Source organism: Microtus pennsylvanicus, chromosome 2 (genome assembly GCF_037038515.1).
Source record: "Microtus pennsylvanicus isolate mMicPen1 chromosome 2, mMicPen1.hap1, whole genome shotgun sequence".
In the NCBI taxonomy this organism is placed as follows: domain Eukaryota; kingdom Metazoa; phylum Chordata; class Mammalia; order Rodentia; family Cricetidae; genus Microtus; species Microtus pennsylvanicus.
In genome coordinates, this window is record NC_134580.1 from 118207084 (window position 1) to 118231885 (window position 24802).

General features: G+C 36.9%; 1 protein-coding gene across 8 annotated transcripts in view; it reads left to right on the forward strand.

Moving 5' to 3' along the window:
• The window catches only part of Macrod2 (mono-ADP ribosylhydrolase 2), a 1861794-nt gene that overhangs the window by 387403 nt on the left and 1449589 nt on the right, over positions 1-24802 (forward strand). For all 8 annotated transcript variants that reach the window (XM_075962323.1, XM_075962324.1, XM_075962327.1 and 5 more), the window contains exon 4: positions 16502-16531. In XM_075962323.1, the coding sequence (XP_075818438.1) occupies positions 16502-16531 (30 nt within the window). The remainder of the gene's footprint in view (positions 1-16501; positions 16532-24802) is intronic.

The window sequence follows — 24802 nt, forward strand, 5'->3', positions numbered from 1 at the left end:
AATCATTGCTATCACACTTTCAGTCATTTCTGTAGCCAGCATGTTCTACCCAGTGAGTAACGGACACGCAGTTACTGTTTTAAGGTTATCAAGGTATAGGTTAAAATTTAACCCAGAAAATGTATTCACAGGACTCAGATAGGGAACTTTCACATGAACATTTAGACATCAAAAGATTTCAGAGAAAAACTTTCAGAATGCTTTTAAAACCATCTCTCTCTTTGTTTCAACATGCCACATTTCAAAATGTAGTATTTTAAGTGTCCTTGTGTGACTACTATTCATTAGAGGATAGATAACTAATTTAAAAATTGAATTACTCGTATTTTGACTTGAAACTAAATTTAATGTTTGCTAATCAAGTTTGAAAATAGATTTATATAATAAAATATTGAATGAGATATTTTCCATTTCCTTGGGACTGTAAACTAAGATTCAAAGCTAAGGGGAAAGAGCCATTCTCTCTCTCTCTCTCTCTCTCTCTCTCTCTCTCTCTCTCTCTCTCTCTCTCCATCCATTCATCCATCCACCCACTCACCCATCCATCTTCCTTATTTTGAGATGTGATCTCACCGTGTAACACTGGCTAACCTGGAACTCAAAGCGATCTGTTTACCTCAGCTCCCAGAGTGCTGGGATTAAGGGCATGCACCACTACACCTGGCTTCTATTCTAAATAGGAGTTCTTCACTGTTAGTCCACGATTACACCTGTTTTTGAATCCTTAGCAAGCATATGTAGAGATAGAAATCAGTTTGGAGGATATTCATTAAGGAGCATTCTTGGATAAAAGTCTGTGGAAGGATGGGAAAGGGGATTAAACTCAGAAGGCAGAGGGCTGTGCTGTATTCTCAGCAAAGGGTTCCATTGAGCTAACAGAAGATGAATGGCTCTTCAGAGGTGGGATAAAGACAGGACCTTTCAATGCCATGGTCAGGGAGATTCGCCTTACGTCCAGAAGTTACTGGACACGAGTCATCCGGTAAGCGATCCAATTCTGAGTGAGACAGCTCCTTAAATTTGAGAGCCTGGGAGGCCACCAGCTAAGAGCCATGGCTGTCGTTTTTACTAGCGTCCCCCTATGCATCAAATTCCGTTACTTACCAGCAGCTCTCAATACTTTTTTTTCTTCATCTTCAGAATTAAGAGTTTAATTATCCTGACGTGAATTTTCCTTGGATGTATCTTATTTGAGGTTTGCTGCATGAGTGTGAACCTGTATTTTAGCCTCATTTCTGACACTCTCAGCCACCATTTCTTCAGCTTCTCTTTCAGCCCCACTTTCTCAACTTGTGGGATCTTTCCAGTACCACACCAATCCCGAGGCTCTGTTTAGCTTAGAAGACTTATTCTCCTGGAAGTCCTCCAGTCACTGTTCACTGAGGCTTCACTCATGGCTCTGACCTACTCCAGTTGAATGTGGTTCTAATGACAATTTAATTAACAGGGTAGCTGTGGGCTTTTTTAAAAAAGATAGTCTTTGTGTATCTGGTATGCTCCAGTTCCACTGTTTCCTCCTGGTGCTGCTTGAGGAGCCAGCCAGATATTTCCTAGGTCAAGTGTCCGGGTGACTCTGGTTGGGAAGAGCAAGACTTAAGCTGGTAGGCTGGAGAGATGGAGAGTGCTTTATGGCTTGGCTTCTTTTATGGCTAGGATACTTTCTTTTCCAACATCTCTGCCCTTTTGCTATCTCTTGGTAGAGGAGTAGATTCTTGGGTGTGCTGGGAAAGGAATGATGTCTGAGGCCAGAAACTTGCTATGTGTTCCCCATCTGTGGGGAAGAGAAATTCTTTGTAGGGCTGGGTACTTGTAACAAAGTCTTTATTTCATAATACCTATGAGTTCCCCTGTCAGGAGATGTTAGAAGTCAGGTCCTCTTTGCCTGTGTGATCCTATGTCTCCCAGAGGAGGAGGTTCGTATCCAGCAAGGCAGGATGACACTTGCCTTGTAAGCTTGCTGGCTTATCTTCAGTGGCTCCTGAGAGATGTTTCCTACTGATGCTGTTGCCTCACTTCCTGCTGCCAAGGGAACTGTTGTACACCTGTGGGGTAGACGAGGCTAGTTGGGATGCCTTCTATTGTTCTACTGCTTTGTTGGGTGCTATGATGGGCTCTTATGTAGCTGCTGGGCATCTGATCTTAGGTCTTTGCTCTATCAAAGCAAGCCCCCTACCTCCTGAGAGCCATCTTCTCAGCCCCCTACTAAATGTATCTATTGTGTGTTAAAATAACAATTAGTAGGTTGTTACAGTTATTTGACATAATGTTTTATTTAGCTATACATTTCCAGTAGGTATTCTAGCCATATAGAGTAGTTACTTAACAAATAGTTGTTAAATAATTAAATCATAGTATAGATCATATGGTATATGTAACATATATAATATGTGTGACATATATAACATATACATATGGTTTAATTATATTTATTTTTATCTATGTGAGTAAATACCTGTTTATATGTATATGTACCATGTGTGTTCCTGGTTATCTGTGGAAGCCAGAAGAGGAAATTGGGTCTTCTGGAACTGGAGTTATAGGTGGCTGTGATCAGCCTGATGTGGGTGATAGGCCCTGTGTAATAGCAGCAAGTGTTTTTAACTGCTAAGGCAACAATTCAGTACTATATTTTATAATTCTGCGTGATAAAAAATGAAGTATACATAACCCTGCCTCAATTAGAAACTACTGGTGAAATTAGGGGTCCATGCTTTCTTTGGTCAACACCAAATCCATTATGTCCATAGAATATGGAGTAAAGATTTAAAATGGTTAGCTGTTGTTGCTCCCATTTTCCTTCTGACGTTTGGATATTTCAAAGTGACTTATAGTTGAAAGTATTTTTAGTAAGTACTACTTAGTTATCCCGGGAGAATTATGAAATAATAATAATAATTTTTAAAAAGGCTCAGTAGTCAGTAATCAGCTTCTCACCAATGATAATACGTTTGTCTGAGATTAATATCAGTGCTTTTCAATGCACCAGAATAAAACTAATCTCTATTATAGAATCCACAGCTGGCCTGATGAGCCGTAATAAGGAAAAGTAATTACTATTTTTTTGATATCCAGAAAATGCAAATTATATTTTGTCTCCAGAGCACAGAACAAAGAGGGTCTATGCTGATAAATGACTAAATTTGCTGTTTGTAAAGTTAGATTTTTTTAATGTTTCAGATGAGAGTTGTTAAAATTTATACCTGACATAAACATACTTACAATCTTAAAATTTATATTTTATTATTAATAAGTATATATATATATATATATATATTCAATTTGTGCAATTTAGAAATAGGAAAGTTTGTTACTATGAGTTTTGCTAGCTACAGTTAACAAAAAAATTTATTACTTGATAGCCCCAAATACAAGGATGAGAAGTACGGGAGACAGAAAGCATCTAAGAATGATAAGTTGTGTATTTCTGGAAGCCAGAAAAAAGAATTCTGAAAAATAGATACACTTAACGAAATGATAAGTGTTTGAGGTTATACATATTTTTATCCTGATTTTAACATTGCAAAGTATACATACATGAAAATATCACATTGCTCCATATGTTCAGTCTTTATGTGCCAGGTAAAAGTAATAAAAGTAAAATAAAATCTTAGTTTATTCAGTTTCATTTTCTTATAGCAATATATATAAATGTGTGTGTGTATATATATATATATATATAAATTGTTTATATTACTTAAGTCATAAATTTTTTTCAGCATTCAGAATACTTTTGGCTATATTATCATAATATAAACTAAATTTTTCAAATGAGTTTTGCCTTATAAGTAATTATAACTTCTTGGAAATTTGGATTGTGAATTGATATAAAAATGTTAGTAGATAATATGGGGAAAGCATAAATATTTTTATAATTTTAATTCACATTACACATGCAAATGCTTTCTGTTTTTCACAATCTAATTAGATTAATAATCAGTTATATTACATTTAATATTGGTATTATTATAACCATTGAATTTTTCTTTATTTTGAAAATCACTTGAGAGAAGTGTAGTTCCTTGATAGATAATCTGGTGTACTAGAAATATACTCATTTGATTTTGGCTGAAATGTTATAAACATGGGTATTGACCTTCCAACCCATGACCGTGGGCAAATAAGTTTAGGCTTATGACAGCCTCAGTTTCCTCATTTGTTGTAGGTTTACAAAATCACTTTGGGGATGATGCCAGACAGATAAAGTCATAATAACTGCTCAATAAATAATAGATGCTTAGATCGTTGTCATGATTTATTTGTTGATTGATTGGCTCTGACAATGGTCTTGTGTTCCACCTGGAGAAGCTTACTTAAATGTATGTGACCTTGTCCAGTGAATGGTGACTCAGACTTTCTGATGGAAATGAGTCATATATGGTCTTATTTAACATTTGGGTAAGTTGATTATATCACAAGCCAAATTTGCTACATGTGGTTAGTTCAGAATTGTGTGATGTATTATATTGGATGAGCAAGCCAGCTCAGCTCCTTGATGACCTAGCACATTTTACTTATGCAATTATGCAGAAAGATTTCAAGAAACTGGAAAATGAATGTGGCTTTAAAATGATGTGTTTAGATCGGGAAAGTAGGAACAAAATCTATTGAATTTAGTGTAAGTAGAATTGATCTTCCTGGAGAATGTCCTCATGGACTAGCAAGTTAATAATAAATAGAAAAAGACAGAAATCTGAATTATATGTCTTCTATTCTAATCCTTATTCTACCATTTCTGAACAATGGGAAATTGCAAATTTGCTTAAGACTGTAAACATGGGAGTAATATTACATAATTTCGCATAACAGCACCAATATTTTATAGTATACACAGGAATCAACCTTCCTGTTTATCAAGAAAATAATGAACAATAAACAGTACCTACCTGGTCAGCTTCTTGGGGGCACTAAACTAATTAGTAATGTATTAGGCATCTAATAAAACAACAAGTGTAAGCTATTTTTGTAGTGGTGAGTGTATGGGCTACAATTACAAATTTGAGTGATTATCTGATGATTACTCTTAACCAATACAGTGCATCTTTCTTCAGCTTTCTGCTGCACCTGTGTAAAAGAAAGGGCTACCCAGTGATTTGTAGCACACACAGATGTGTTCAAATGCTGGGTTTAAGTTAAAGGAAACAGAAAAGTCAGAATTATCATGGGAGCAAGATATTTAGCTTTGAAATCCTTACTGAGCTGAAGCATTCTTATGTTTCTTTGTTTTCTTTAATCAACACTCCAGATCTTTTTAATAAGTTAATAGCTTCTGAAATTCATTGTTGAGCTCCCGAAGTATAGTTTAAATTCATAGTGAATTTTCTTAGAGAGCAGTAGAAATTCTTTACTTATTTTTTTTTCAAGTCTTCAGTTTGCTTTGAAATTCAAGACCTGTTTTTAGTTTCTGTCTAGCAAACACAAACCTGCAAGTAAGCTGCCTTGGTTTTACAAACAGACCCTTTTGGGCTGGTGAAATGAGTTAGAGGGGAAAAGACCTTGTTACCCAATGATCTAAGTTTGAATCATGAAACACAAGTAAAGATAGAAGGAGACACTGACTCCACAAATGGTCCTGTGCTCTCCACGTGAGCCCTGTAGCACGCCCCCCCCCACACTATATACACAATTACCCTCTCACACAATAAGCAAGCAAGCATACAGATAACAGACTCTTTTAGTACTTGGGAGGTGAGTCCGAATTTATTTTGTATAATTGGATAATTTACTGATGTGTTTAAGTCAAAGGCAACCTCATTCACATAACAAAACACTTTGTTTTAGATTACTTATTTATGGGCATCAGCTAATACCAATGTTTCAGTGCCCCTAAAGTTATATTGTTTATGATAAATTTTGACTAATTTGAGCACATATATTAATATTTACACTTTAATAATTAATTAAACATTTAAATTTGAAAAATGTATATGCCTTGTGACCATAAATATTTTGAAGGATTCATTCTATAAAATTAATATGTAGATATGCAAATAGTAGTGTATTTATAAATGCACTGGTCATATGTAATAGAAAAAATTACTAAAAACAATCCAAGTAGCTATATAATAAGAATGATTTTATGTAGACATTAATATGAAGCAAGGTCTCACTTTTTAGTCCTAGCTGGCCTAGAATTTGTTATGTAGACCTGATTTAGTCTCAAATTCCCAGAGATCCACCTTTCTCTGTCTCTTGAGTGCTAGGTTTAAAGGTGCACACTACCATATCCTTAATGTTATACAAATTCTTAAACATTATGTTGATATATGCTGTCTTTTTGAGCTATGACATAGTCATGAATGAGAAAATGATATTTGTGGCAGTTTTATTTTGTAATGATACATAGAGACTTCACCTAAATGTCTATATTTTCTTTGACCAGAGAAAGTGTTGACCAGAACAGAACATAAGAGGAGTTTGGTTTCTTTAATCTATTTGCTCTTTCATGTATCTTTTGTGAAAGAATATACTCAATTCTCTAACATGTTATGATGTAATTATATATTTTAATGTTAATACATATTAATATTAATTAAAAATAGTAATTAAAATTAATTAAAAATAGTAATATCAATATGCTTATATATTAAGTAGGAAAAGCTTCCTATATTGCTTAGGGAATGGATGAAGCCTTATACAATCTAAAGTAAGAGAGTCTGTGACTGAATATGGTGTTGGCTAGCCTCCAGTTGTACCCAGTCTGTATAAAGAATACACATTAAATCAAGGTTCCAAGATAATTCAAATCAAACCATCCAATTAGGATAACTCAAAAGAGGGCTTATTTATAAAGAGGTTAGGTCTAAGAGTTGGCATCAGGTGTCCATGTGGAGAACCTTAAGGAATTGTTTAGAACCAAGGGCTACCAACAACATGGCTGTTGCCACTCCAGGCCAGAGAGCTGGGGGAAGGCACAGGTTGTCAGAGCCCAAAAGAGAGAAAGGCTTGGTGTAAACTGAAGAGCTCTGACTAGAGCAGTAGCCTTCGTTTAAGGGGCATAATCCGCTCACAGTCAGCCTTCAAAACGTGAGTCAGGCGCTCTCTCTTAACTCACCATCTCATGCCAGGGCACCCGTGGCTAAACCCAGCAAGAGCCAGAGTAAGAGGAGGCACACAGAAAATGGACTTCGCAAAGAGATGCGGGGGCATAAGATATCATATGTCTTTTTAAATGAAATCAGTATAAGCTGAAAGAAAGAAAGAAAACAGTTAAAATATGAAAAATACTGATACCCACTCTTTGAGAACTGGATCTTTAAAGAACCTTGCCTCAAAGATAGAACTTAGGAAGGGGGGGCGGATGGGGCAATGGAGGGAACTGGAAGAGAGAAGGGAGGGGAAACTGGTTGGTATGTAAAATAAATGAAAAAAAATGCTATTTAAATAAATAAATAACAATAAAAATATCAAAATAAATCTATAAAGGTCTGTTCCTGGCTCAACTTTCTGCCGAAGTCCTACCTTCCTCTACCAACCCCAGTGACAGCGTAGAACAGAGCAGGTTATAGTGTGGCTAGGGTAATGCAGTTCTTGATATGGAATGGCCCATTACTTTGCAAGAGTTTAGGCTAGTTCGTGATGCTTTTAATGATATGGGTCAGAGTGCGGTGTATTAGAGATCACAGCTTAAGGAGGTGACCTTTAGGAAGAAGCTTTGGCATGTCAGATGTCAGGGTGCCAGTCACTTAGCTCACCACTCTCAATCTTCTGCACAAAGCTGCAACATGGCTGTTATTTTTATCAAACAATTGATGAGCAAACAGAGACTCTCAGAGGTTAGCTGATCAATTGGACTTTGAGAACTTGCTCAAGGTCAATGAGAGACTCCAGCTTTGGATCTAAATTTGCTTGGCTCCATCCTAACATAGTTGCACTCAGGTACAAAATTGTGGCCCTCTGATTTTTCCCCAAAATATGCTTTATTGTCTCATTCTTCCATTCCCTCATCTTCCATTCATTCTACTACACATTTAATAAATATTTATCCAATACATGGTGTCATGAATCACGCATGGTTTGCTGATTCCAACAAATGTGCCCTCCGCCTTCATGGATTTTTCTACTTCAAAATTGTTGAAAGGAAGCCCACTAGTCCCATATCATTTCCTTTGGAAGTGCTTTGTGTTTCAATCTTTTCATCCATTGCTATAACTGAGGAGTATTCTTTTGACTTATTTACTTAAATTACAGTGCGATATAAAAGAAATCCTTCAAAACTTTTACTGCACAGAGAAATTGAAGGTATATATTATTATAAGGAAGATATAATAAGAAACAAGGGAACTGTACAGTAGTTTTGGTTTTTTTTCAATATGGGGTTTCTCTGTAGCTTTGGAGCCTGTCCTGGAACTAACTCTTGTAGTCCAGGCTGGCCTCGAACTCACAGAGATCCGCCTACCTCTGCCTCCCGAGTGCTGGCATTAAAGGTGTGCGCCACCGCCACCCGACGAGTAGTCTTCTTTTTTTTTTTAAAAAAAAGTATTAGCTGATTTTATTGAAACAAATTAGCCAGCCTCCCCAAAGAGTATGTATATAAAGGCACGTGGTCAAACTTAAAGTATATACTCAAACTAAAAGTATATCATATATTCTCTCAGATAAGAACATCTTCCAGTTTTCAAGCGAAAACTGGTTTGTGTTCAAAACCTTTCTTGTCAAAGACAAGTTAAACCTACTCTTCAAATTTCTTGTATTATTGCAGCCATAGTACATTTGAAGTCATACCTCCGCTACCCCGTTTAGAAATGCTGTCCATTCTTTGTTGGGAAAACGCCAGAGTGGGTTACGCAAGAATCCAGCTTTTGTAACTGAGCCAGTATTATTATTCCTGAAATTACAGTTGATGCAGAATGTACCGTCCAGAGCATGAGACTGGCATGCGATGAGCATGCTACGTTGCTGGCTTTGAGTTAGCTACCTTCACCATGCGATGTTAGGAGCTGCCTGCTGTTGCATCTGTTTTCTTCACCATCAACTTAGTGAACTTCTGTAAAGTGGTATTCGGTAGATTTCAGGTATACTGGCTGTGTAGTCACTTTGGAATTTGGGGGTGTACACACACACACGCACGCGCGCTTTCACGCCTGTAGGAGTGAGAAGAAGGTACTAGTAAAACATCCAAGTTGATGTTACTGCTTGTTCTCCTGACTCGCTGATCCTAGACAAGTGTGTCAACAATCCTTGATCATCTTGAATTTTCCTGTTTTGGAGGGTGGGCTGGGGGAAGGGATTGGGTCAATTCAGAATTTTCCAAAATCGCCGAGTGTCCCGAGTCAGCCTGTGCGAAAAGCTGCAAAAACAGGCAGCTGTAACTCTGTAACTCCTCCCATGCTGATTTTTGTTCTCTATTGTTAAGTTTTGTTAAAAATTTCAAGCAGTTCTTGTAATTTGGTGCCTTGGTGCCTCTTTATTAACACTAGGGGTTTTGTGTTGTACCTTTGGCTTCAAGGTGAGTTCCAGTTTCTACACACAGACCCTGGGATACGCAGTGGTTCCTTTGACTTCTGCAGGAAGAATGAAATGGAAAGTATTCCTCATGTGTCTCTGCCTGTTTTCTACATGTGAAGCACTTAAGCCTACTCTTAATTTTCTCTTTGTCAACTTCAAAGCAGGCAGTCATACTGCTGTCCCTAACCTCTGGCATTCTGTAGAATTTGTTTGGAAGGTGTAAATCTAGTCCAGTGTGAACCTAAGGCTGTTGCCAAACTGCTGATTGCATTTGTCTGTGTGGCTTGTATTTCCACAGCTGTCAGTGGGGGATGGTCACTCCTGACATGGAGTGTTCTAGACTCAGACACGTGCTTGGGATTTTAATTTTTTAAAGCCCTTCCTACTTTGAACTTCAAAGTATAGGAAATAAAATCTGTGTCATTATAAGGGACGGCATTCCTTTGGTAATAGCATGTCGTGAATGAAATCGGTATTCTAAGCAGAGCTCCTGAGAAAGTTGCTGCCAACAATAATTTTGACATCTCATGTGCTCTATTGTAATAAGAAATCAGAATAAATAAACAGAGCTAGGTGGTCAGGATTCTGTTCAGATGAAAACAAGTGTAATTTCCTGTATAATACGATGAAAAGCAAACAAAAGCCCTGCACAAACACGTTTGATCAGTGTTTAGAGACTAGTCTCCCAGCCTGTTGCTCGTTTGACAAGATAGTTTAGGGTGAGATAGAAATGAATCTAGAAAACAAATAAATACTGTGGAGATAAGACTGCAATAAGACTGCATTCTTTCAGACTCATGAACTTCAAGAAGCATTCAAGGTTTTTTTGTTTGTTTGTTTGCTTTTATGCTACTGGGGCTGGAGAAATGGCTCACTGGGTAAGAGTACTGACTGCTCTTCCAGAGGACCTGATTAGTTCTCAGCCCTCAAATGGTAGAAACTGCTTGTGTCTCCAGCCTCAGAGACTCTGACACCCTCTTCTGACTTCCTTGTGTATCAGGCATGCAAATGATGTGCAGACCTACATGCAGGCATTATACTCATACACATAAATAAGTAAACAAATAAATAAAAATTTAAAAGAAAATGCTGGTGAGATGGTTCAGTGGATAGAGATGCTCACAGTCTAGCCTACTACCTGAATTTGATTATAGAGACTCACACAGTGGAAAGAGACAGCCAATGATCTCAAATTGTACATTGATCAACACAAGCGTGTGCCTGTACCCTACCCCTGACTCTAAATAATAGTGAGATACATAGAATGAATACATTTACTCTAAAGAATGGAAGTAAGCAGTTGTTTAAGCATCGGACAATTTTTTTTTACAATACTCTTTCATTTTATTCTTGTTTTTAGGCTATCTTGGGATTTTTGCTTTTCCATATGAGGTTGAGTACTGTTCTTTTGAGGTCTTTGAAGAATTTTGCTGGGATTTTGATTGGCATTGCATTGAATCTGTAGATTGCTTTTTGGTAAGATTGCCATTTTTACTATGTTAATTCTACCTACCCAAGAGCATGGGAGGTCTTTCCATTTTCTGGTGTCTTCTTCAATTTCTTTCTTCAAAGATTTAAAGTTCTTTTCATGCAGGTCTTCCACTTTTTTGGCTAGAGTTACTTTGTGATATTTTATGCTATTTGTGGCTATTGTGGAGGGTGATGTTTCTCTGATTTCTTTCTCAGTCCATTTATCATCTGTGTAAAGGAGGGCTACTGATTTTTTCTGAGTTAATCTTGTATCCTGCTACATTACTGAAAGTTTTTATGAGTTGTACAAGTTCCTTGGTAGAATTTTTGGGGTCGCTTATGTAAACTACCATATCATCAGCAAATAGTGAGTGTTTGACTTATTTTTCAATTTGTATCTCTTTGATCTCCTTTTGTTGTCTTATTGCTCTAGCTAGGACCTCAAGAACTATATTGAATAATATGGAGAGAGTGGACAACCTTGTCTTGTTCCTGATTTCAGTGAGATCTCTGGGAGTTTCTGACAAGATTTTATTACACCCAAACAGTTAATACTGAGTGGTCTTGTGACCCAGAAATGTAAGCTAAGGTGGCTGCTATGCTGTTAATGTTGCTGATCAAAGCCCTAAATCATGCATAGTGCTCTTTTATTGGGTATAAAATTTTTCCAGGTTCTTTATCAAATGAGAAAGACTCCAGGTTTTATTATTATTATTATTAGAAGAAGAATTCGAATCCTGTTTGCTATTCCTGGTTGATTGTTTTCTGGTGGACTATAAATGAGGTAACAATGACTTTGTTCAAGTTACTCAGTTCTTTACTAACTGATGTACAATTAAAATCAATGTTGCCTGGCTTTTGGATCAGTGTTTCCATGATTTTTATTACAGGTTTGAATATTATCTTTTATATTTTAATTTTTTGCCAATCTTTTCTATATAAGATATGCACGCCATGTTTTTTAAGGAAAAATGAAGGAAATAATTTTTTAAATAAATTTTATTTTGAAGTAAAGTAATATGATATTGGAAATTGTCATATTCTTTTATTATTTAGGATGATTAGCCCAAGAAAATACTTCCTACAGTGCACTAAAGTTTTGGTTTAATACATTAAGTATGAATATTTATACCTATAAAAATTTGGTAAGTTTTATTAAAAACTTAATTTTGGGTTTAAAAGGAACATAAAATTCCCACAGACATTGAATTCGATCATTTCTATAGTGTTCTGCTTAGTTTTGTGTCATCTTGATACAACCTGGTGTCATCTGGGAAGAATGAATGTTAGTTGAGAAAATGCCTCCATTTGACTGGCCTATAGGATGATTGATGTGGGAGGGCCCAGACTATTTGGATGCTGCAATTAATGGCAGGTGATTCTGGGTTGTAAAGCAAGCTGAGCAAGTCATGGAAAGCTAGTCAATAAGCAGCACTCCTCCATGGTCTCTGCTTCAGTTCCTGCACCAGTTTCCTGCTTTGAGCTCCTGCCTCGACTTCCCTTAGTGATATGATTATTGGGCCATATAAGCCAAAAAGCCCTTTCTTTCCCAAGTTGCTTTTGGTAATGGTTTTAATCTCAGAAATAGAGAGCAAACTGGGAAATATACATATACATGTAAAATATGTATTCAATCTATCTATCTATCTATCTATCTATCTATCTATCTATCTATCTATCTATCTATCATCTATCTATCTACCATCTATGTATCTACCATCTATCTATCTATCTATCTATCTATCTATCTATCTATCTATCTATCTATCTATCTATCATCTATCTGTCTATCTATCTATCTATCTATCTATCTATCTATCACCTATCTATCTGTCTGTCTATCTATCTATCATCTATCTATCTATCTATCTATCTATCTATCTATCTATCATCTATCTGTCTATCTATCTGTCATCTATCTATCTATCTATCTATCTATCTATCTATCTATCTATCTATCTTGCAAGTTTACCATGTTTGCCACTATAAAATTAGCCTCAAGAAACAGTTTTTCTATTTATATTAAAATTTTTAATGTTATAAATACCTAGAATATTCATCTCACTGAAACGAATAGTTTTGTTTGAAGTGAAAACACAGCTCCATTCAGTTGGAATGGTTCATGCGAGTTGTGAATTCACTCAAATGATTACCATAACTTCAGTTTTGCTCCCTACCCCAATAATAAATTGGGCATTTTATTTTAGGGAATTTGAAATTTGCTGATTAGTGAGCATGTTCAAAGTAGAGTTCCTAAATCTTTTTATACAAACAATGACACATGTTTGTTAGTAATATTTTTTTGTCTTGTCTCCCTCTACCCACCCCTACTGACACTCTTGGAAAAACCCAGGGCCAGATTACCAGTAATTCTGGAAAGAAAATTTGATGAATATATAAATATATTTCATATGCTTTGAGTTATAAGCATTTCAAATAAACTTTAAAAGCTCTATAATAGTATTTGATTTTAGAGACTATCTAGGGCCAAAGATCGGTTCTTCTGTACTTCAGCAAATAAGTACTTCTTATATGAAAAGAGAATTGGCTAAGCTCATCAGTTATCTCACAGTTTAAAACATGTATTTAGAAATGATTTGATACAGAACAAACCAGTAAGTTCAAATCTTATTTTCAAGGAACTTTTAATCTAATTGGGATATGTATTAATTCATTATAAATAGTTAAGAAATTAACTTTGAACCCACAGAAATCATTTTTCTTTCCTTAAAATGGAAGAAATATTAATTTGTCTGCCTAGTGAGTCTGGATAGTAATTGAGGTGCTTTGTGGGGGCAATGCCATATTAGAAGTCACTTTGCCTATTTTTGGCAATTTTACTGAAGAAAATTACTTTTATATTTGTGTTAAAGATAGCCTCATCTAGACATGAGCCACATTGATATAAAATGACTTGATGGTTGGCAAGGATGGAAAGCCTAAATCCTACACCTACTCCTACTCAATCCACTGGAAAAGTGCCTGGTTAAACAGATGGGCTCTGGGTGGGGCTCTGGAAACACACCACCTCCACCTTTATTGATGAATGGTGGACCAAAATAGACTACAAAACATTGTTGTGCTCCTCGGCTTGATGCGTTCAATGAAGAGCTATTGCTTATTTTTGTTGTTATTTGTTGTTAGGTATATTTTTTTCTAATGAATGAATGTCTGAAAATTGGAAGACAGCAGATGGAATGTCAGGAGCCTTGAAAATCCACAGGCAGATAATTCTCAGTCAAACAGGGTGGAAAGCAGGTGTGCAAAATACCATGTGGTTTTAAAAATGCTGTAAGATTTGAGGGAATGGCTAGAGTAACCAAGAGATATGAGTTGGTCATGGGATCCACCTACCAGGAAGGAGTTGACAAATGAGAATTTTCAGTATTGGTTTTAGGCTCTGCAACAAAATGACCTTGTTAGTAGTCACAAGGCTGGACCTGGGGCACAATATTAAACTCTAGATACTGTTTGTGTAAATACAATACCTTTTTGGTATGACAACAGAGGGGTTTGGAAATGTGAGTGGTAGGAAGATATCAGAAGGAAGTTCAGTTTCTGATTGGTTAGTAGCACCTCTACTCTGCTTGTGTTTTTGAGAAAGGTCTGAGGGGAAAGGGAGAGTCATGGTTAGACAGTTCTATACTTGGAAGGTCACAGAAGACAGAGTTTGATGATCTGATATTGACATATTGAAAGGACCTCCTAAGGCATTTGTGTCTATGTGTTTTTATGATTTTCTCTTTAGTATTGGAGTAGCAGTACATCATCAAACATTTAGTCTAATTAATTGACCTGTGAATATGGGCACATGTCTTTCACATGATCCATTATTTATTGATTGAAGCACTAATACTAATGATTTTTAACATTTACTTCTCTAACGTTTTGACAATGCATGATTTCATGAAATGCACACAAAAATTCAACCAAAAGACTCCTCTTTCCTAAATAATTTATTAAGTTTTTGTTAACTTGTGGTTGCCTCCTGCTTTTATAATGCTGAAAAATCTTTTATAAAACATGCATAAACAGTGCCAATGATTTGTAAGTGTATGAAATAAAGCTCAATGCAGTATATTGACACCTTGATTGTGAATAACATAATGTTGGAGCCATCTCTCCAGATCATACAGTGTATGCTGAATTCCACCTTAAGGTCTTTGTTTGTATAAATATAAGCATAACACTGTTTAATACTACAGCCAGTTGTCTGCAACACAGCTGTTAAACTATTTTAATTCCTGAGTGCAGCCCAACTGTATTTTTAATTTTCTTTTTCCTTTTTTTTTTATCGATTTTGTCCTTTGACTATTTCTTATGTGTATACAATGCATTCTGATTACTCTGTGTGAACCTTTTCTATCTCTCTCCCATCCCTATCACCCTCCTTTTCTCTCCCAAGCTCTTTCCTGGGTTCTGGACTTCAGGTTTTATGTGTGACCCATTTAGTTTAACCAGGGACATCTACATGACCCCTGGATGGAACTCTCCACCAGAGTGCTGAGGTCATTAGTTGATTCACAACTGAAGCTAATGACTGCCCATCTGCCTGACTCTGTCCATGAGTGTTTCATCACTGAAGGATATCGCTCCTGATGACCCTTTCTCCATCCATGCTGGCTGTCCATTCTTGTTATATAGAGCAGACACCTGCAGTTGTGGGTTCATGATTGCAATGTCTCTGTCTTGCCTAAAAGATAGCATTTATCAGCCTGTCTCTCTCCCTTCTGGCTCTTGGACTCTTTCTGTCCCCTCTCTCACTGTATTCCCTTAGCCTTAAATATATAAATATCCTTTGTAATATTAATTCCTTAGAATTATCTTATATTTTTTCACCTTACAGGAATACATAGGCTAAATTTCTGAATAAATAGGTGAGAATTCACATATCACTATTTAACGTTTCTATCATTCTCCCAAATAGTCTAAAAAATAAGTCTGTTGGTTTAGTAAAAGTTTGACTTCTTATTGCAGCAAAATTTCTAGAGATTGTTTTGTTTGATGATGGTTAATTTAACTTAAATTATTATATTTTCTTGTTACATTGTCCGTTGAAATCACTGAAATTGCCTAAGTAGCTTTGTTGTATCTACATTTTATAAAATCGAAAACTCAGAAGATCAATTTAGATACAGATGAGGAATAAAAAACTTTAAATATGTTCTTACCTTGGTTACAAGGAAACAGATGATCATAGACATATGTGTGTGTGTGTGTGTGTTTGTACTTGCAACTTGGTTACAAGGAAATATATTAACATAGCCACACACACACACACACACACACACACACACACAGTGTATGTACTTAACTTGGTTACAAGAAAACACATGAACATAGCAATTTATATGTGTACTTAACTTTGTTACAAGGAAACATATGAACATAGGTATTTGAAGAGAAATAGGAGATAAAATAAGGAAACATTAATTTTCAGTGATAACGTCTTTGTATGAAAATCCATATTTTCTATATATGTCTTCAAGTAAGATACATGATCATTACTAGTTTCTGTTTCAACTATTCTGCTACACTGTGTTTCCTATATGTTTTAAAGTACAATATCTTTTCTTTTCCTTAACAGCAAACGCCAGTCTTCTTGGAGGAGGAGGTGGTAAGTCCTGAACTTGACTTAACTTCAAATGCATTTTTGTTATATTAACGAGAAGATGATTAGCAAGCTCTCTAATACTTACAGCAAACTAATTTTGCTATAGTTACTAACTGCAAAACTAACATCCCAGAAAATATTTGTAATGGAAATGCTCTGGTTTGAAAAATTACTCTTAAGTGTTTTTTCTTCTTGTCATCTCTGATGTAAGGGACACACACGGAGGCTATAATCTCTTGACATTAGCACACACATAGAGGATGAGCGTCAGTGCTAATATGAATGCTAAGATGCCAGGATGTTTGGAGGCTCCGTCTTCTTTTCTTTTTAATCATAATTGCTTGGTTTTGCTTTTCATGACATTGTGCCTAGAGATCTTAATATCTCATCCACTTCTTTGGAAAACTACAAGAGAAATGACTTTTGATGCTTTACTTTTTGTGTTAGGTCAGAGAAGAAAGCGAAAGTCTTCAAAGTGAAAGGAGAGGGAGAGATTCCCACACTGCAGAATTTCATATGCTAGAATCCACAGCAACTATGTTTTTTTTTCCAGGTTGGGAATAAAAATGCTTTTGTAGGTGCAGTATGTATACTATGCCGGGGAAAGACTGTTAGGGTAGGGTCATTGTCACAGTAGATCCAGATGTTCAGTATTGGCTTAGTCTCTCTCTTTCCCCCCATCCCCTCCCTCCTCCCTGTTTTGATATTGGTTTTCTTTCTCACATAGTTGTCAGGTAGTAGGTAGGACTGTGCATTGCTTTAAGGCATTTAAATATGTCCTGGCCTTAACAGAAGATCCTAGTATACCTTTTTCTTAGAAATAAAAATTTCATTGTTCAATTTTAATGGAACCTTTTGAATTTGGAATGATGAAAAAACTCTTTAAAGTTGAAAATGCTGCCTATTCTGTCACATGTCAGTGCATGTCCTATATTAGCATGCGAAAGTGTGGGATTGAAGTTGGGTATTGTATAAACAACATGAAAGAGCTACTTAACACCCCATGCTTTCCCCAAAATACAACATGAGTGGCATTCCCTTTCTAAAGTGTTGTGATGATTTAGCAAGAATGTCTGCTATGAGATAGAAGAGTAGGGGATTAATAACTGTTTATTTTGTCTTCCACAAATTATTTTTAAAAATAAACTCTACATAATTTTTTTTTCATTGTACATTTTACTGTAGTTTTAGAGACTCAGAAGGGAAAATTTTCCTTAGGGCTTGGAATCTTGATTATTCCCTGCGCTCCCACCCAGTACAGTGTATGAAGAAACATTCTTAAGACAAATTGCCCATAGGAGTGATTTTCTTCCAAGACCCACAAGTATTTTAGAAGACCTGACTAATAGGTAAAGTGTAATTTTAAAATGGAGTTTGCACGAGTACATTTATCAACTCGTGGCAACAAATTAGTTAGATGATTCATTTATTGCTTTTAATTATTTTTAAAGAACAAGTCAACCAATTTTATTAGTTAAAATCACTTTAGCTACTCATAATGGAGAAGAGCCCCCAAACACTTATACTTTAAAGATTAGAGATACATTTGTGTTTCCCATAAACACATTCTGCAGATACCCTGGATTGGTTGCACGGTAATCCATGGTATCATCAAGCCTTAAACACTTTTCTGTTCTACTCTCCTAGCTTTCTGTTTCAATACCCCAAGGTTTTAAACACTGTTGGTGCTGGAAGCTATCATAAATAAAGTGTGGACAAGGATGGATAAAAAAGGCAGAAACTGTTATCTTCAGGGATGAGTCGATTTTCTTTTATCTTTAACCAGATTTCCCTTAAATATCACATTATACTGACTTGGGTAAGATATTCATTCCTAGCATTCCTAGTAATTTTTGGTTTTAGGAGCAATATGCTCATCAAAAACAATTATTCTGCTTACTGTAGAGGAAGAGGAGAGAAGGTTGAGTGAGCAATGAGCTGCATGTATACACCTGCCATAATGATCACTTTTCTGTTCTCAAGTGGCTTTGTTTAAATGTTCATGTGCATGGCTGGTATGAGGAAAAATAATTGGCTCTAGAGACTGTCTTTACACTTTTTATGGCTTTTCAAGCCTAGTGGAGAAGGTACATCTAAGCGATAGTATGACATTTAGTTGTGTAGTCATCGAAAAAATAGACAGACTCATTTTTCTGTGTCCCAAATATATAAGTTTTATTGTCTTTTTCTACATGACTGCCAAATTCATCAGGATTTACAGTTTCTGAACCATAAATCTAGGAACTCAGAGATATCGTAAAAGCAAATTACAAGTTTTTAAGACAGTACTGTTTTCCCCTTAAAACGGGTTATCAATAATTTTAAATTCATTCATATACTTCTGGAATTACCAAAATTGTTTTCAAGTACAAACTTGGTTTTTCGAAGGTTTTATTCAAAAAAATGAAACAAAAGGAACATTCTGAGCTCTCTGCACTGGATTTTGACTTTCCTATCCTATAACCAATCTTTGAGATCCTCTCATTGCTGTTTGTAATTAAGAGCTTCCAATTATCCAATAAAGAACAAGCATTATGTTGTAGTAATATGGAGCGGCGGCGGGGCTGCGTCCCCAAACACCCCAGCCGCCTGCCCGGCTAGCTTAAGCCCTGAAATAATTACACAGACACTGTATTCATTTAAACACTGCTTTGCCCATCTCTACCTAGCCTCTTCTAGGCTAACTCTCGCACCTGGACTAGCCCATTTCTTATCATCTGTGTAGCACCGGTCTTACCGGGAAGATTCTAGCCTATGTCCATCCTGGGTCGGAGCTTCATCGCGTGTGTCTGCCCGGGAGCCTGGAGCATGGCGTCTCTGCTGTGGCATCTGCTCCCGAGAGCAGAGCTGTCGAGTCTGACCTCACTTCCTCTTCCTCCCGGCATTCTGTTCTGTTTACTCCACCCACCTAAGGGTGGGCCTATTCAATGGGCCTAGCAGTTTCTTTATTGCTTAGCCAATGAAATCAACAGATTGATATATGACACTCCCACATCATTATGTGTTCTTTCAGATTATCAAAGCAGATTGAGACTCTTGAAAATAAGTTAAGAAAAGCATCATCTACATCACTGCATGTATTTGCCTCCTCTCATTCATTTCCCTGGTATTCATAGAATATGTCCATAGATAGAAAAAGCAAATCTGCAGAGAACAAGTCCATTACCATCTTATGCTACCCTTGGGTTGTGCTCAGGTTCATATGTCTTTTCTTGTATCTGAAAGTCAATCAGTCTTTGAAAACATTACAGTCCATGCTCAGTCACCTGCAATAAGGATGTCTTGTATGCATAAGGTTCTACACACCGGTATTTTGGAACGTGTAATACAAAAGAAGTCATCATGCATAGCCTTAATTCTTATGGAAAAGTATATTAGTAGGTAGAAACCACTAGAATTAAAGAACTAATTTCTCAGCTCCATCAGGAGATTATATAATAAACAAGAACAAACTTTATAACCTCTGGCTTTAGATAATGTCTGTTCCATTTCTACAGTAACTAACATGAAGCAGAGCCTCATGATTGAAACTGTCCAGGGTGTTGTCTACAGGATTTTCTATTTTCTTGCATATTTGTCTGTGAAAGCACCTGAAGCATAATATATTTTGAGTGACAATTTCTAATAGTGCAAATTAATGTCTTTTTCCATCATTATCTGTTTGTCATTTTAATCATTTCTGCATCTATGATAAAAACTCTTTATGAAACACTTTTATTTGTATTAATATTCCAACTCTATACATTATCCTTGAGGACTCTATGCCAGGTTGAGAGTAGGTAAGCATTGCCAAATGAAAACTTAAGACTCAGCCTGGGATGAAATACATGGAGAACCACTCGCCTGGAATGAAAATGAGACACATTCTTTGGACCTTCCCTACCCCCAAATTATTTTTGCTTTTTATACATTTTTTATAATTTCTAGGTGTGTCCAAATAGGAATAAAATATTTAGTGGTCCTAGGTTAGCAGCAGCTTTTCTTAAGTTGCTCAACAGTTCTACCTGCACAAAATTTCTAATTCTGGTTTGTTACTAATGGCCATTTTGTGTGTCAAGACAGTTCATGTTAAGTAAATACCAAGTCCATGCTTAAGAGGAATTAAGTCATAATCATTTTCTGTCACATACTGGCTGTCAATTTCCACCTACACAAGATTAATTTCGTCATCCACTTCCATAGCTAATATTTGTTGGTTAACTACTGTTTGTGCAATATTGATTATTGATTACCCAATCGATGTACATTTTCCCTGTGGCAGAGTTAGCAGTGTAATTATAATTTCCCACATTCTCCCCAGTGTCCTAGGGACCCTTTGGACTGGAGAGGGAGGGGGAGAAATGTGGGGGGAAGGGGAGAGGGGTGGGAGGAGGGGGAGAAGAGTGGGAGGAGGGGGAGGGAAATGGGAGGCTGGGAGGAGGTGGAAATTTGTTTTTTTTTCTTTTCTTTATTCTCCTTTTATCAATAAAAAAAAAGAAAAAAAAGAAATTATACCATGGATATTAACCTAATGAACGTTTGATGCTTTCTCTAAAAGGCAGAATAGTTTACTTGAAAAGTGTTCTCGCACACAGCCTTTGGGTTGTTACCCAGAATTACAGTTCAAAGAGCCTCTACGTGTGTGTTAATATGGTTGAGTCAATGTTCGTGGATTAAATCTTTACTAGAATATGTATTACTACTACCAGTAGTATTAGTGTGGTTATTATTTGTGTGTGCGTGTGTGCACGTTTGTGCACGTGTGTGATGTAGGTACATACATGCTCTGCTACCAGTTGTGACTTCTGTGGATGGCGCTCACATTGACAACCTTACACAGTGAGTGCCTTTATCTGACCAGCCCGTGGATGGCCTGTTAACCGTTCACAAGAGAATGGAGTGTCCTCTTACCCTTCCTCCACATACAGTATGAGTTACACTATACATGTATCCCTACTTTGTTCAAAATCCCTACCTAGTTTCCGTGTTTCATTGTACATCATACATCCCTACACTGATTCCTTATTTCCTACACCAGTAACCCTCCACATGTATCCAGGCGTCTGGCATGCTGGGAGAAATCTAGGATAATGGCCAATAGCCAGGAACCAAGGCCAGTTTGCAGGGGGTAGGGTATGATATTGATGCTTGTCTGTCAGGGCTGAGTGAAGCCTGGCTGGTAGTGAGTTCACCAGCTGCTCTGCACTCAGCAGGTAGACTGTCCCAGCCCTAGGCCTGGGGGAATAGTGACATCTCTCCAGCCTGGGAGAGCAGCAGGGCAGGAGAAACCAAGAGGGTGTTGCATTTTGTTTAAGCAGGGAGCAGAACTGCAGGGTAGAGCCATTAAGCCATACAAATTTAGGTTTAAATTTAAACCATCTCTGGTGGCATAGCTCCTAGGCACTGCAGGTAGTGAAGTCTGCGAGAGTGGATCCTGGGGACCAGATGTGATGGAAGAAAGGGAAGGGTACAGAGCTCATGGGCCAGGACGGGCCCCAGAACTTCCCCCTACACATTAATCTCAACCCATTTTTATTTTTTCTCTTCTCCCTTCTTCCCTTCAAACCACGGGTTACCTCTTTTGTACTTGGTTGATATTAAGTAGTGAAGAGTCTTAGAACGAAGCACTGTTAGAATTCATTTATTTATACAATAAGCATTGGAAGAAGGAAAGGTATTTGACACATAGGACAAATGAAGTAGGAATAGAAGTCAATATTTTGGAGTGGTCAAGGAAATCTTCCCAGAAGAGTTATGCTATGAGAGGTAGTATTTTTCTAGGAACGAAGAATGGCTTTCTTGAATGTGCTTCCCGATGTCCAGCAGTGTGTCTTGCATGTCTTTCACTAACCTTCTTACCATTCTTCTCTTTAGACCTTGATTAAGCAGTTCCCTTCAATGGTCCAGGAATGGCACTCCAGATGGGGCGAATGTGTCTAGACAGAACGGAAGTCAGAGCTCCGGTGCTGGTGGTGTTGGCATGAAACAAGCACCAGAGCCACTTGTGTGCCCTGACAGCTGTCATCAACACAGACTGCCAACACATGCTCACTTCACCTGCACGGCATCTCTCACCTAGCCCCCATCTCCAAACCCAGGCTTTCCTCATTGTCCATGAGCTTATTTCATGTCAGTTGGAAGTCTGGCTTAACGTGGCTGCCCTTCTCATTCCTGCCATTCATCCAAAGGGCTTGCAGATGTTTTTACCCATAAAGAAAGGTGGCAAGAGCAGTCCCGAATCAAGTTGTTTGTCTGCCTTGACTCCCTCTAACATTATGACTGTCTGATCTGTCACTCTGGTCATATGGATCCCTCTGTGAACAGACTAAAGTGTATAAGGTTACTTCTATTTCTCTATGTGTATCCAACTGTCTTCTAAGGGGGATCTCCCCGTCAGTTTAGAGGGGTGCCCTTGAGGATTAGGTACTCCTTCTCATTGTAGCCCTGGGTGAGTGTTCTCTCGACAGGGGTAAACTTTTTGAGAGCAGTGTGTTTCTTTTACACCATAATGGGCTATAGTGTAGAAGCCTACAATACAGGAAATACTGAGAAAATACCACTATTTTTCATCTTGGATTATCAACATACTTAGATATTTTGGTTTTGTCTATTTTGCTCTTCAAAGTTAATCACTTGATCTGAGTAATTCTCTGATGAAAAAAAAAAAAAAGAACCAAACCTTAAGAAAATGTTTAGGCGGCCAACCAAAGATGCTGTGGGTATTTTCGTAGTAATTATTTTTAATCATTGTATTATCTTTCATGTTTAAAGAACTGGCAAAGACAGACTCACATAACTTTTCACAGTACATTATTTTACATGAGAGATACAGAGACGAATGTATAGGTGAGGAATTAAAACAGGATGTTTAAATTCCAAAGAACACATAGAAAGGCATGTTTCAGTCACGTCTCACCAAATGACAAATGTTTGTAGTTACAGCTTTCTTTTTTCAAGATTTATTTTATGAGTAATTTTTTTTCTTTTAGCCTATTAATCTAAGCAGCCTGTCATTGACACATTGTTATTAATATTTACAGGCTTTATCCTTCCAAAGATTGCCAGTTTTTAATTTTATAAAAATCTTATTTACTTGTGTTTCAGCTAGATTCTCCTTTTGAATGCATTTCCATTCTTATTTTTGCATTTGAACTTTTAGATCAATTTATAGCTGGAAAATATTTTATGTTATTTTGCATATTTTTGATAATTAATTTTTAAAATATAAAGGTATTTAATTCTTCCAGAAAGTCCTTTAAATTATGGAATGATGCTTTAAGATAGAATGTAATTACAAAAATATTAAAAATATCAAAACAATCAAGGTCATCTTTCCATTTGTAGGAATTCAATTCCCGAGTAAAAATTCTGTATTTTATATGCCCTCCTGCTGTGTTTGGCTAACTAAATGGGAACTAACTTCCTACAAGTACAAGTTAATATTTCAAAGCAAATGATTTACAGTTATAATGAGTTACAGTACTGTAAGAGGTACCAATACACACACACACACACAAACACATACACACACATGCTCACACACACATACAGACACACACATGAGTTCTCATCACATGGTAGCTGTTGTATAGTTCTTGAATATCTGTGCTAAAATATAATCTTTTCAAAACCATAAACGGGAAATCTATTGAGTTCCTATTTTGAATATCTTTCACGTATCCCCATGAATGTCTGAAGCCGGACTCTATGCACATGGTGAGAAACGGAAGTGCTGATAAAATACTGTGCTTACAGCCCGTTGTGTTCTGGGACAGCTAGATGCCGGCATGCAGCTTACTGTATTTGATGTAGTTTCCTGGCAACACAGAGTGGGGAAGTTTTCTTGGGAGCAACTAGCGAAACCTTCATGCCTTTGGCGCTGTTAAGAATGTTATTCCATTATCTGACACTTCCTTCATTTATTCCCCAAACCGTAGCTATCCAATAGGCTCTCCAGACAGATTAATCTTGGCAGTTCTCAGTGAAGGCGAATTCTTGCGATCTCTGGATTCCAGTCATGGGGAGCCCCACCGTGAGTGTCTGTACTGTTACAGCTCCGCACTTAGCTCAAAGTTGTTAATTTTTTCATGAATTAAGACAAATTCATTATTTTGCATACTAGTTTCCACCTCTGGAAAGATGATTATAATGATACCAAACTACTTCACTGGGGTGGAATAACTAATTGCTCATTGTGAAGTGTTTTTTAAATACAAAGTGTTGGATAAATGGTTATTACTGCAGTTGTCATTATTATTATCATTATGGTGTAAGCCTGAAAGATGAAAGGTGCCG